The 14,946-nt window shown below is 32.3% G+C and overlaps 2 protein-coding genes across 3 annotated transcripts; both read right to left on the minus strand.

Annotated features, from left to right (window-relative positions):
• Nucleotides 1-27: 27 nt before the first annotated feature.
• chic (profilin chickadee) lies at nucleotides 28-8,594 on the minus strand. Of its 2 annotated transcripts, XM_081985059.1 has the most exons (4): nucleotides 8,339-8,593; nucleotides 6,285-6,456; nucleotides 1,110-1,208; nucleotides 28-1,055 (listed from the first exon to the last, which is right to left on the minus strand). In XM_081985059.1, the coding sequence occupies exons 1-3, from the start codon at nucleotides 8,447-8,449 to the stop codon at nucleotides 1,111-1,113; spliced, it is 381 nt and encodes a 126-aa protein (XP_081841185.1). In that variant the 5' UTR covers nucleotides 8,450-8,593; the 3' UTR covers nucleotides 28-1,055; nucleotide 1,110. The 2 variants fall into 2 exon arrangements, with proteins under 2 accessions (XP_081841185.1, XP_081841186.1); XM_081985060.1 differs by lacking the exon at nucleotides 28-1,055 and having other exon boundaries at nucleotides 1,106-1,208; nucleotides 8,339-8,594.
• A 1,474-nt stretch (nucleotides 8,595-10,068) lies between these two features.
• LOC145732468 (uncharacterized) lies at nucleotides 10,069-13,462 on the minus strand. Its single transcript, XM_081984755.1, has 5 exons — nucleotides 13,192-13,462; nucleotides 12,387-12,535; nucleotides 12,163-12,326; nucleotides 10,536-10,705; nucleotides 10,069-10,484 (listed from the first exon to the last, which is right to left on the minus strand). Exons 1-5 carry the CDS (start codon nucleotides 13,246-13,248, stop codon nucleotides 10,290-10,292), a joined length of 735 nt encoding a protein of 244 aa, XP_081840881.1. The 5' UTR covers nucleotides 13,249-13,462; the 3' UTR covers nucleotides 10,069-10,289.
• Nucleotides 13,463-14,946: the final 1,484 nt, after the last annotated feature.

Raw genomic sequence — 14,946 nt, forward strand, 5'->3', positions numbered from 1 at the left:
TCTAATTAATACAAATAAAAAACACAATGTTAATAATACAAATTTATTGGGTTTATAATTTTTAGATACACAATATCCCTCGCAAATTAAAACGAACCTTTACAAAGCTATGGTACTTTAGAAAATCGAATCTCAAATCAATGTTTTGTCTTACATTAGCATTCTGAGCATTTCAAACTTTGTAGTAGTATAGTTTACTATAATATACAAAAAAAAAGTAGGCGGCACGTAATAATAAATAGACAATCCTAAAACAAAATGAGTTATCTGTAATGCACTTGAAAAGCGGAAGTATTTAAGTCGTTAAACCCAACAAAATCGGAAAAAGCGAGATTAATTATCGCAAAATAATTGAAAATTGGCACCATGATCGTTTTTGCTTTAAAATTGAAAGTTTTTAAATGTTTTTGACTTTTGGGCTAGAGTACGCCCTTAAAGAGAGTTGGTTAGACTAGAGAATATTTCAATCAATAATAAAAAAAAACTTAAATTCTTAATAAGTAAACTCAGCAGATATAGTAGCATAGTAATAATAATATAAAAAGCTATTTATATAAAATGTGGATAGTACAACTCATACACACTCGTTAATTTTATGAGCCTTACAAAAGCGTGTTTTTTGAAATAGATAAAATAAGGAAATCAACCATTGAAAGTCAGTCCTATCACGTCGACGTTACTCGGAAGTAAAAGAAGAAAATATACAAATAATACGCTGTAAGAAATTATTATATTAGGTATGTCACAATAATGCAGCTTACTATTAAAATAGTAACTAAATTTTAATGTTATTTTGTCCGAAACTTCAATAATTATTGATATACAGAGTGATTCCTGAGTTAATTTTTGAACTACAATTTACTGTGCTTATCAATTTGGTGTGATTATTTTGATTTATGAGCAGTTAAAAAAAATTAACTCATGATTCACGGTGTAATGGTGACGTGTTGATAACACTTGGAAATAAAAAAAAACTAATGCTGATTTCGGTGTTTGAAAAATGTTTGTATCCTTATTTTGTCACGAGTCATGTGGTTGGAAGATTATGGAGAAATCTGGAATAATTTACGCTCTAATACCTACTTAAAGGTTTAAATTTAAATACAAACCTTAGTAACCGCAAGTGATTAGGTAATCTCCTAATTTCTCCACGACAGACGCGGCTTGTTGTGGCTGAATTGGGTCTTCGTATAACGAGACTACCACAGCTGAAATTAATTTGTTAGGATTACGTCACAAGATTCATTTATATCTTAAATTAAGAAAGGGAATTAATAAACACCCTGTAGAAGTAAAGAATCCAGGGGTAAGAAGAGAGAACCATTCCAATGGTTAAGATCATACTTGTTACCAGCATTGAATTAAATGTAAGAACTGGAACAACGTCCGAGAGTGTGGTTCTCCGACTTTGTCACACTTATTACATTTAATAGAATAATTATTGTTTGCTAACTGCTTGTTGAATAATTATTATTTATAAAACTGTAGGGTTTAGGTATTTTCTACTTAAGTATTTAATGTCCTGATTTGTTTTCCAGTGTTGCCACACATTTTTGCAATTATACCAATGCACAACTGTGGAAAAAGGGAAAAAACGCATTTTAGAGCTATTAATGGAAAATCGTCGGAAGCACAAGTGTGTGTTAAATAGCGACATTATCCACGATTTGCATCGGTCCCTTTAGGCTCGAAATTTTGACTCGTTCCGCTCTTATGTGATTCTTCCGGAATGTCATATAATTCAGTGGTCATATGACCAACTGTCTTACAACGCCACATTTATTTTTACTGATGTAAAAGCGTTAATTTTCAAGTCCATTTCTAAATCAAATTTCCATTTTTGGAAATTTACCGAAAAATTACCCTAATAACTGTCAAAATTGTCATTACCATTGTCAAATTTTAAATTGTAATGATTAAAAGTACATTGGATTGATATTATAGATGTTAACCATAGACTAAAGATGATTAACCATAGACTAAATCATAAGTACAGACAACCAGCGCAAAGTAATTAAGAGATGGCGCTAATAGAGCTCCTCATTCCAGACATAGTTGCCAACTTTTGCAATATTTCCTATAATCTGCTTTCTTTTGCTATCCCATCTGAACTGCGTAAGAAAGATTGATTTTTTCAAATAAATTTCAGTTAAATTACTCATATTTTGCAAACTAAACAAGATTTTCTGGTTTGAGGTATCGATAATAAAAATTCTCTTTATTTTAAAAGTCACAGGAATCTTTTTTAAACGTCAAAACAGAATTTTAAAGGGTCACGTGACCGTTTTTTTAGTTTTAAACTGATACACTAAATCACGTATCTATTTGTAATATTAAAATGTAATTTTTAACGTCACGTGACAGTTTCTATGTTTAGACTATTTTTGTCTGTCAAAACAGATCCTGAAGATCACGTGACTCTTTTAAGATTAAAAATCGATTTTATTATGTCACATGACAGTTTTAAATGTCAAAATGTCATTTGAAGGATCACGTAATCGTTTTTCAGTTTAAACTGATATTTTTAAAGACACATGACCCTCTTTACAGTGCAAATGGCCACGTGACAATTTTCAAATTATTTTAACGTCAAAACGAAAACCTAAAGGTCACGCGACTGTTTTAGATGTCAAAGTATGATTTGAAGAATCACCTGACTCCTTATGATGTGCAAATGGTCTCACGTGACGATTTTCAAAAATAAAATATACTTTGAAAGGTCACGTGACTATTTTAAATTTTTACAGTTCATAAAGTCGCATGACGATTTTCAATACTCAAATTTTATTTTTAAAGGTCACGTGACTCTTATTTAATCGTGTCACGTGACTATTTTCAATAATTAAATTTTATTTTAAGGATCACGTGACCGTTTTTTAGTTTTAAACTCTTAAATCTCGTGACTCATTTTAAGGGTACAAATGGTCACGTGACTGTTTTAAAGATTTAAGATTAAACATGGAATTCATAATGTATTAAGTATAAAATAACCCTTGATGAATATTAAAAATAAACTAATAACAAATAACTAAATTAAAAATATAACGAAGTGAAACACAATAATTAAAGAAAACACACACAAAAATCTGTTATTTTTTGCCTAGAAACAAAACAAAAAATGTGAATTGTCAACTAGACAACGCCGCATTAAAAATTATGTTTTCCAACAGTCAAAAGATCCAAATTTCTGTGTCTGGCTTTAAAATTACGCGAATATGTGCGTTTAGTAATCTCACGCTGCTTAGTTAAATTAATTTTCAATTCCATTGTCTATACCTACTTGTTATTTAGTCTATGGTACAACTACTTAAAAAAACAATAATTTTTTTAATTTACAGTATTTCCAATTTTTATGGAAAATTACCGGAAATTTTCTAGTAAAATTTCCATAAATCTAATTTTCCGGAAATTTTACATCCTCGTTAGCCGCTTTCGTTCGACCCATGATTTCAGATCCAAAGGCGAATTGACCTAAAAGTCACATGACATCATAATTACAAAACCATACTGAGGCCAGGTGACTTTTGGATGATGTGGCGTTTGGATGCAAAACCACAAACCTAAAGAATAGGGCTCTAGCACCGCCTACTATACTAGAAAGCCTAGAAGGTGCTTGTCAAAAATTCCAATATGGCGGAAATAGTGGTGACAGTTTGCGTTTGTTTGTATTGTGGAAATTGAGTTTTTTGAGGATTAGATGCATTTTTACGGTTTAAAATCAAAACTTGAGGTTATTTGAGCAAGTTATTTTTGTTTGCTGCCGTTCATAAGTTTTCCAAGCCAAATTGTAACAGCAATTCAGAAAAAAGCCCAACCGTGTCACTTTTTTACTTTACAAAAAACCGGATCTAACTCAACAGTAGTTGAACACTTTGAAGTGGAATGATTCTACTCCAACACTACTCAATGGTAGGTACAAAGTGCTTTCTAGTACAGGAAACTTATTAGGTACTTGTTACATGCACAGGTATGTGAGGTTCCTTTCCAGGACAATGTTCTAACCAATTTGTTTAGGCTGGACTTGATTGTGTATAAAAAGATCTATCTATACATATTTGGATCAGAAATTAACCTTTTTTTTATTTTTTACTCACATCTTGTAATCAACTACACGAAATAATAAAAAAAAATACATATTTCTTACTGCATCTGCAGAGTGACATTTTAGGCTTTCTAGTATAGAGGGCTAGGCAAACTGACGTATGTCACTTACAAAGATGTGTTGTCGCACCGCCTTCTTTACAAGAAAGCCTAGAATGTCACTTTAATGGCGGCGTTATCGGATTTTTTTTTGTACACAAACCTATGGAGATGCAGTAGAAAATAGTTTTTTTTTTATTTTTTCGTGTAGTTGATTAGAAGTTGTGAGTGAAAAATCAAAGAACGCTTCATTCCTGATCCAGATATGTATAGATATGGCTTTTTATATCCAATAAAGTCCAGCCAAAGCAAGTTTGGTTAGAACCCTTCGTCTTGGAAAGTACAACAAACTAATGTAAAAACTGCTCAATCAAAGAAAATTTGGAAATCCTTGAATCTAGGTAAGCAAAACTGGTAAATGGGTTTTATATTATTACCAAGACCTTTCTCTTAAAATGTAAATGTGCCAATAGAACTTCTAAAAGCTGTCCTGTTTCTTCAGAGTAAACCTTTGTTGCTCTCAAAATGCAGGCGGCCTCAAAATGTAACTCACATACCTATGTATGTAAGAGGCAATAAGTTTACTGAATGAGAAAGCATATTGTACTTACCACTGAGTATTGTGTTGGAGTAAAATCATTCCACTTAAAAGCTTTCAACCACTGTTGGGTTCGAGCAGGGTCTTGTGGAAAGTAAAAGACTGACACTTTTGGGCCTTTCACCAAATTGCTTTTAGAAATTTGGCAAACAACCAGTGGAAGGCATATTGTAGAGGCAATAGAATTTAAGTTAAAAAACCAACCACAAATTATAGAACAATGAAGGAACAATAACAATAGTGATAACACAATAAAATGAACACAAACTACACTTTCACTAGAACAATAAACATATAAACAACAATTACTTTGGCAAGTAATCCCAAGCCTTGACTTTAAACCTTAAAAATTAATTTAATCATCCAAAAACTCAATTTCCACAATACAAACAAATGCAAACTGTCAATCCCATATTTCGGCCATATTGGTATTTTTGGCATGCACCTTCTTGGCTTTCTTGTACAGAGGGCGGTGGTTGTCGCCATCTTTGTCTAGCTTTCTATTTTTTTTACCACTGGTTGCCTATTGTATTTTTTTGAAATGGTTGTCTATTTTTTAGGGAAGACCAGATGATTTTCTGAGTTTTAGAATTGAGCAGTTGTTTGCATAATTGTGAGTGGCAGTAATTCTAACTTTGGTACCCAAATTACTTCCTTTATGGGAAAAACATCTGATTTTTAAGATAGAAACGTTAAGCAAACGTCACAGGAAGTGTTGAAATGTAAAAACGACTATGACTATATAAAAAATAACAGGTGTTGCTTGAAAATGTTGGCTGTGGCTCAAATTTGCGCTAACTACCTCCAAAATCGCAAACTCTGGCATCTGTGCGGCAAAATTGGAAAAAATATAAACCTACTACCTTTAGAATCTCTTTGAATTAGACAATTTTTGGGGTCAAAGAAATTCCAAATTTTAAGAAACATTTTTTTAACGTAAAAATAATTTTAACCTCCAATATGGTAAAAAACATCCGGTAGTACATGCCTGTGACGAGGTAAAAATAATTTAAGTTGTAAAAACAGTAATTAATGCTTAATTTACGAAATTAAGAAAATTTCGAGCCACCGTCACGCTTTTTGTTGTCAAAAGTGTAAATTATTAATCAGAAAAATTAAAAAATCAGCAAGCCCTGAAAATATTCAGAAATAATTGAATATTCTTTAAACATAAAACAACCAGACAAGAAACTGTTTAATACACAATGTTAAGAGATGTAAGGCTAATATTTATTGAAGGGATAAAAATAAACACTTACCAAGATATTTATTTGGCATTTCTGATAAGAAAAAAATTATATAGCTAATCTTAATTGGGATAAAGGTTACCGGTAGAGATTAATATTATATTACAATACCAGAAAACTGTTTCATTACTGCTAAAAGAATTATGATTTTAAAAAGTTTTGTGGTTTATGTAAATCTCAGTGGGTAGTTTGTGATTGGTCAATTCAGCTTGCTGCTTGTTTGACCAATCACAAACTATACTGATGCTGTTATTTATTCAAATTCTGTCCAGATTACTGATAAAAACAATCAAATTTACCTTGAGTAGTTTTCATACAGTGCACGCCCACTTTCCCAAGTTTGGCCCTTATTACTTTGTCTGTTCCTGAGAGATATATATATCTGTTACCAGCCAGGGTAACGCCTGAGGAAGTGAGGATGTCTTGTTTTTCAAATCCCTGAACTAACTTTGCTAATTCCTCCTTTGTGACCTGCAAAATACAATAAAGTGTCAAACGTGTCTAAATTAGGATAGTTTTACACAGGATATTTTTAAAAGAAGTTATTAAAAATAGACAAAAACCTACTTTCGTGTGAATTTCCAGCTTAATAACACCGTTGAAAATGTGCCAAATAACACTTTGGGAAATGCGCCAGAATCCGCTTCAACAACCAAAAATTCCCAGTTTTATGTTATGTGGTCATTAAAATTTAATATTTCAAAGTGAGAATGATTCAATAAAAGCATTACTGTTTTTATGATAGGGCTTTGTACCCAAGTTTATAAATATAACACTCTAATAAGAAACTTGATAAAGAAAAAATATTATCAGGCAAAATGCTTGGAACATCAATGAATCATGATTTTTCAAGACTATTTACAGTCGGGTTTTACAATGATCATTGTCCTTAATCAGCTTTCTGCCTGGAATGTTTTCACCATTTCACTGATTGATGATTGTATTATTCATGTTAAAAATACTGACTGATATAGGTATATGATTAAGAAAGGAAATAAATTGATTAAATGACTGAATCGCAGCACTGATGGTAGTTTTTGATTGGTCAAAAAAAGCAGCAAGCTGAAAGCTGCTTTTTTGACCAATCACAAAACTTTATTCTCTGTCTGTCTGTTATATGAATAATCACACTTAATATAAGCAGGAGGTTTGGTTATTTTTACTAGAAGGCTTTACAATGTGAGCAATTGACTAAACTGTCTAAATAATGACAAATTTCAATGTTTAACAGTAACTTTTCCAAAGATGACAGTTTAGAATGTTTAGGTAGTTAATGTGTGTTAACAAATGGACTTTCCCCACTAACAACTTTTCTTTAACTGAAATAAAAGCTAATAAAAAAAATATAAATAACATAGCACATAAAATCAAATTTATATCTTGTTTGTGTGTGGTTTTTATTTAGTTGCAAAAAAATACAGTCTTTTGATAACTTTTGAAGAACTAGGAGGACCAACCACAACTAAATACCTTGACAGTGCAAACAGCAGAAATAGTAAATACACATACCCTTGAAATAATTAAATACTAACAACTCTACAATAATAAACACAATGTCATATTCCCAAAGTGGTAATACTTCCTGTCTTCGAGTAGTATTTTCCCTTTGTCTGGAAAGTTGTTTAGATTCTGTACTGCAAAAGCAGTAATAAACAGAATAGCAGGATGAAATGACCAGACTGTCCAGAGACAAATTTAACATCAGTTTATTACAGAAATCTCCTTCTGGGGTACAAAACAGACAAGGAAATGGAAACAAAAAATTCTCCCACACCACTTTAAAGTAGGGTGTGGTAAAACCATAATTTCTACAGGGTTTTGATAAATCAACCATTCACATACTTTTCAAGCCTTTTTTCACAATAGCCTAGCAAGGTAAATGAATTTAAATATTTGAAACAAGCAAAGCAGACTACAACCATTTTCAGTGGTCATAAAAACCTACTAGATATGACCAAATCAGCAAATTTTATTGCATTAAACTTTACATTAATCAGCAAGCCCTCCAAACTTGGGGGGTATCTTTACATGGCGGCCATTTTGAATACGAATGCAACCGGTAAAAAAAGACTCTTAAATATTATGACAAAAACGTAAAAAGTAGCCTGGAAATCAACTAAATGCTAAGAAGGACTCTACTAGAAGAAAAATGCAATTGATAGTAAAATGGAACATTGTTCTTATTTGCCAATTAAGGAAAATACATGTGCAATGTAAGCCCTGCCCATATTTCCTTTGTGCGGCATTTAGGTGCCGTAAAAGGACTTGGACACGGTTTATTTGACCGATTATCCAGGAAAACAAACGTATTTCAGTTCAGACAGTGTTATTAGCTGAAAAAACAAGTACTTACATCGAAATTTTCCGATTTCGCCCAAACATTTCCGTCGTGTCCTGCGATAGCAGCTTTGGTGACACATCTAGAGGCGAGCAGTTGCTTGTCGACGTAATCCTGCCAACTCATTGTGCTTTTGAGATTTATTTAAGACAACAAGCTAATTTAAATGAGATCAATTTACTATCCGAAACCAGCGGCAAAACTTAAACTAAACTACTGCACTGGCACTGACTACCAGAGTTCCAAGTTCTTTGCAGAAATTTTCGGTCTGTCACAGGAGCGGAAGTCCACTTTGACAGTTGAAATTATACTTCCAGTACGCATGTCAATATTCACCATATTGCCAACTGCGATTTTTGCTCACCGAAACCGGAAGTCGATTATCGCGCCATATTTAAACTTAAATGGAAGTGTTTAAAGCCTCGTCAAAAATTTATCTTCACGGAGTTAAACTGTAAAGTATTTTAGAACATAGTTATTTAAAATTATACATAGAATCTCAATAATCAAGAGAGAGAGAACAATTAAGAAATTATTGCTCCCGACAAAGTTGGAACACTTCCTAGATTTTGATAAACTTCGTTTTTCTTTCTCTCCGATTTTTTCACTGTCACTTTTCTTTTGTTTCTTTAAAGATGCCAATGTATCCTAATTTGACATGTCTGCTAACTTGGTTACTATTGACAGCTAGGAGGTCCGTTCAAACGTCAAAATATAGCCCGTAATTCTGACCTTTTTTAAACACAATTTTCTTTCAAAATTCACAAATAACCGAGTTATTGACCGGCGAATAGGGCAGCGCAAGTGAACAAGCTTTTTAAAGATGTCACAATTTGACAGCTCCTAACTTCGTTCCTATGACAGTTCGTTTCAATGTCAAAATGTAGCTTAAAACTTCTACTTTCTGTTGTCAAGAGAGAGTTTTTATGCAAACAAAAATAATATCTGAGAAAAATCTGTTTCCTTCAAACTGCCACTTTTCTTTTGTTTATTTAAATATGACAGGTGCTACTTATTTGACACGTGCTAACTTGGTTACTATGACACCTGGAAATTACGTTCAAATGTCAAAATATAACCCGTAGTTTCAGCTTTCTTTCATCTTAACACAATTTTCGTTAAAAAATTACAAATAATCGAGATTTGACATTAAATACAACAGTGTAACTGTACTAGAAATATTGAAGATGTCACAATTTGACAGCTCTTAACTTGGTTCCTGTGACAGTTAGAAGGTTCGTTTCAAAGTCAAAATGTAGCTTAAAAGTTCTTCTTTCTCTTGTCAAGAGAGGAAGTTTTTATGAAAACAACTATATTAATACAAAACTTTAGTATACTTTCTTCCACTGATTTTGATGATATAGTGCGTTTCTTATAAACCCAAACTGTCCTAAAAAAGTGACGTAGGCAAATTAGTGTAATCGGATTAGAATTACTATGCATACTCAATTCCACCGATTTTTGAATTATTTTGTGTTTTCCTACTGTCTTCTATCTCGTTTTCTTTCGTTAACTGTCGTATTGCTCTTTCCCTATATCTTCTTTAATTGACTCTATCTCTATTTCTTTCAATCTGCCACTTTTCTTCTGTTTCTTTAAAGATGACACTAGGCAGCTAGAAATGTTTGGTCACATTGAAAATTTATTTTTCTGTTATAGAAGCATTAATACGTCACAACACTTTACTTTAATTTTTGTCATATAGTGCCTAGATGGAAGTAAATACAAAATAATACACTTTGGAATCAGTCACTGTTATCACAAAAAATATATTATATTTAAATAAAACAGGAATTTGGGCTAATTACCTTAAAACAACTGAATACTTGTTACTTTTCAGTTGCAAAATGGAATTTTAAAGCATTTGCAACAACAAACTTTTCAGTATTTATCAGACTTTTACATATTTTGTTTATGGGTAAAATTAATTTATTTAGGTACAAAAAAGCCGTTTTTCATAGAATATTTACAGTTTTGGTACAGTGGGAGTAACTAAATTACTCCCCGAGTGTTTCGGCCGACATACACATCCGCTTTCCACTAATACATAGTCCTGTCCTGTAAGTGTTACCGGACCCAAAGGAATCACTAAGAACAAGTACGGCACATAAGTTTGAGTGCATTCCCCTCTGACCAGGTCACATTCTGAACTTTCGCAAACCTGTAATACACCAAAGAATTAATTCAAATATAGTTAAAGTATAAAACAGACCTCAAAAACGACTTGTTGCAACAAATCAGGAAATTTCTGAACTATCGTTACTGGCTGTCCGGACGTTAAGGACACTCCGTACATTGGAGCAGTGGTGTTATACCGGGTTTTACATAGTCTAGGGGGGATGCTTCCGCATGTGTTGCTTGAAGACATTATAGGTGACCTCCCTACAATAAAATAAAAAAAAAAATTAATATGACAGCAGAAACATATTGTAAACAGAGCTATCGATTAGTTATTGGATTACTTTAATTGAAAAATGTAATTTAATTACTTTCAAGTAATGAAAAACTATATTGGAATTGAATTTTCAATTCCCAAACAAAATAGTTGCAATTGGTATTGGTGCATGTACAGGACGAGTCAATGATACAATGGTTCATAAAGGCGTGGCAGATAAAATCTTAGTTTTTTTTTACATAGAACTAATATTTTATCTGCCACGCCTTTATGAACTACCCTGTATATCCAAAAGTAATTTCAAACTATATGCATCTCAATATTCTCGAAAACTTTTGTATTCATTTTTTTGTATTTTTTGAAATAAAAAATGAGATAATAAACTACAAGCACTTAACGTTGACTCACCCTGTACAGATTTTTTTAGCAGTTTGAACTGCTTTTAAAGTTATTCAATGCCTTTCAGAGTAATTCTGAAAGGAATACGTTCTAATTAAGTTTCTCGTGCCTTAAAATATTAAAAATTGATTATAGAAGAGAAGCCTGTGAGTTTCTGCAAAACAATTTCAACCTTCTGCATTTTATTCTCTTTACTACAGAATTGAGAAGAGACAAATTGTAACTATAGTTTAGTGAAATTGTAGGGAATTTAATTTTCTACGAAAACCTAAATATTTTGTACTCAAGGGCGTCAGAAGGCAGTTATTTCAACCCTTTGTGTTTTCTTTTCTTGACAGAATTCAGGAAAAGTCTGAAGGAAAAATGTAGCTAGTTTAACTCTCTAATTTAGAGAGACATTTTGTCTTTAAAGGCCTCAGAAGGGAGATATTTTCTTAGGAATGTTTAGTAAGCGCCAAGTGTCTGAATGCCTACTTACAGAACTGAATCCTCTCTAACTGAGCAAAATTGAAAGAAATGTGAAAGGACAAAAATTGTAGAAAATTTCATTTTCAACGAAAACCTAAATATTTTGCCCTCAAAGGCGTCAGAAGGGAGTTATTTGTTGAAAAGTAAAACAAGATTTGTGAGTCATTGGAACAAAATTTCAACCTTTTGTATTTTCTTTTCCTTGACAGAATTCAGGAAAAGTCTGAAGGAAAAATGTAGCTAGTTTAACTCTCTAATTTAGAGAGACATTTTGTCTTTAAAGGCCTCAGAAGGGAGATATTTTCTTAGGAATGTTTAGTAAGCGCCAAGTGTCTGAATGCCTACTTACAGAACTGAATCCTCTGTAACTGAGCAAAATTGAAGGAAATGTGAAAGGACAAAAATTGTAGGAAATTTAATTTTCTACAAAAACCCAAAAGAGACATTTTGCCTTTAACGGCGTTAGAAAAGAGTTATTTTCCGAAGACATAATTGCGACAGTTCTGATATTTTCCAATAGTTCTTTGTTGCTATTGTTGTATATTCTAATCTAACCAAAATTAGTAATTTTTCTTACCACGTCTTGACGAACTTAGTTGCCCATCACCCCGATTCTCTTCATACGCTGCCAATAATGCCGATCTGGTTAAGAATGGATCAATCGTAGTCTTTTGTGATCTTCCCGTTCGAAAATTTCCAGTCCATGGACTGCTACTTTTAAACGATTTTTCAATGGCATGGCTGTTTAATTAATTAATACTTTATTACATTAACTATTTCACTTTAATTGTATGGATTTACCTGGGGTAAGGATGATTGGATGGTCCTAAGCAATTTGGATCATCAATTAATGCGTCTCCCCAGAGATATTTTAAACCTCCTCCTCCTTTACATGGAGTAGTCTGTTTGGCAAAAGCGTTGGCAATTAGAATGCTGAACACTAGACAAATCTGTAAATCAATTAATAATTATGGTATATTATTGTTGTTTATCAGATATATTAGTCTATACTTGCACTGGTAGTTGTTAAGTTCTGTTTTTCAAAGATTAAGTATGTTTCATCAAGCATCATGCAAATATACAATTCCCATAAGTAAACCGTGCAGCTCAGAAGAAAAGCATCAAAACAACGCTTTCAATTATATCACATAATGTTTAGGACACTCTGTACTACTTGGTTATAAACCTGATTGTCTTTGCTGTGTAGATCAGAATTGTAAAACTGCCATTGGCAGTTTTAAGGTGACTTTATCGAAATTTACTAATTGCAGAATTCTCGGCCACTGTCCTTTTTGATCGCTTTAAAAACGTAACTCTCTCAAGCAGTTTTACCTATAAAAAGTGTGCCTAACTAACCTATTTTAAACCTCTTAAGTAGAATAATTATCATAAATAGAAGACCACCCATCCTCGTCACAAATACCTGATCATTGACCTTTTGTGTAACTGTACCTTGCGCATAATTTGTGGGAACTAAATTTACTTCTCACAAGTCTCACGCTTTTATATGAGCAATTTAGTAGAATTTTCAATATCACCAAATTTTTATAAAATCTACCAGATTATTACAATAAGTAAAAACTAATAATAAGTCTAATTCACTTACCTGAAGATAAAACTGCATTTTCAGTGGCTTAAGGCTAAGTAGGTTCCAACGCGACATATTTGTCAAAAAAAAATGAGCGTTTTCTTGATAATTCGAAATCACAGCACAAAGATAAAGAGTTTTAACAAAAATGCGGTCGATGGTGCTATTTAAAGGCTTGTACCCATACAGGAAATGGTACCAGCAGACCGGGTCGCGTGAGTCGCGGAGGATTCTTTACTTCTTGATCGTGAACTTCGAAAGAACCGCAAAACTGTTGTTTCAGGTGGGAGATTATTGTCGTATGTCTGCATCGCCTAAGTGGCTTACTTTTTACTGTTAATCAAGTTCAATATGTGTCATTGGTGTGATACGAATGATTGAATCACCATCGACAAACCAACACAGTAACCCAAATAGAAGTTGATTTTTTTATTATAAAAGAAATTTAAAATTACATGTTCAATCCATAATTTTATAGAAAAACCGCAATAACCATAATTCTGAAAATTTAGTGATATAGGGTGGTCTAAAATATTTTCAATATTGTATTTATATATAATATTTTCAACCTCGCTTATTTTAAATGAAACACCCTGTTTATTGTGTCTTTTTTGGATTCTACAACAAATTCTAGGCATATTTTATTCCTATCTGTATCCGTTTCTGAGATTTATGAGAAATTTGGCTTTGAAAAAATTAATATTAAAAAGTGCAATTTTTTTTTTGTTGCCTGCCAAAATTAAGACAAGTTTGTGTCACATTACTGATAATTTTTGAAATAATTGCTAATAAACGATTTTTTAGTTAGTAGGATATCTTAGAAGTTGCATGGAAAAAATGGACAATTAACAACTCTTGAAAAGTAAGTTGAAACCTAGTTTTGATTATAAATTTGCATGAAGATTATAACTTTTGTTTTTATAACTCAATAGAGAAGAAGAGCAGCGTACCAGACACTTTTTAGGTCACTGTGTAGCTTTTGGCATGTAGAATCGAATAACCCTTCGTCCTATTTGAAATAGTCTAGTTTTGTGCCATTGAATCTAAGAATGTCACTTTTAAAGCTCATTTCTCAGGAGGTTAAAGCAAACTGACTGATACTGATATCTCGGAAACGGTATTTTGTATGTAGCACCTATAATTGAGTCACTGTGTAGCTCTGAGTGTGCGCAATCTCTCATGTATGTCTCATTTAAAATTATTTACTTTTGACACTTTAAACGCAGTGACATCACCTTTTTTAGAAGGTTGATTAAGCCAATTTTGACCTCAAATATCTCAAAAACCAGGCACTTTTTGGGTCACTGTGTAGGTCTGGGCATGTAGAATCGAATAACATACAATATACAGGGTGTCCTGTTTGGAATAGTGCAGTTTTTGGCATTTGAATCCAGTGATGTGACTTTTTAAGCACTTTCTTCAGAAGGCTAAAGCAAACTTTGACTGAATATCAAACTTTTATTCATAAGATGGCTCAAAGAACCAAAAAATTGAAGAAAACTATGAAAATGGAATTTTTACAGTCACGTGACTGTTTGGTAAGTCACGTGACGGTTTCTGCAATTGAAATTCAAAAATATTTAAGTTTTAATAACGGAAAATATTAATTAGTATTTTTACAGTTATGTGATTTAGTTGGTTTTAAAGTCCGGATTAAAAAGCACTAAAATCGTGAAAAAAAAGCGCTTAAAAAGATAAATTATTTTCTTCAAAAAAACATAAAAATCTGTAAAAAAGCTTTAAAAAAGCACAAAACTTGCAAACATGCAAAAT

The sequence above is a fragment of the Ips typographus genome, linkage group LG8 (assembly GCF_016097725.1).
Source record: "Ips typographus isolate SLU linkage group LG8, UJ_Ityp_2.0, whole genome shotgun sequence".
NCBI lineage: Eukaryota > Metazoa > Arthropoda > Insecta > Coleoptera > Curculionidae > Ips > Ips typographus.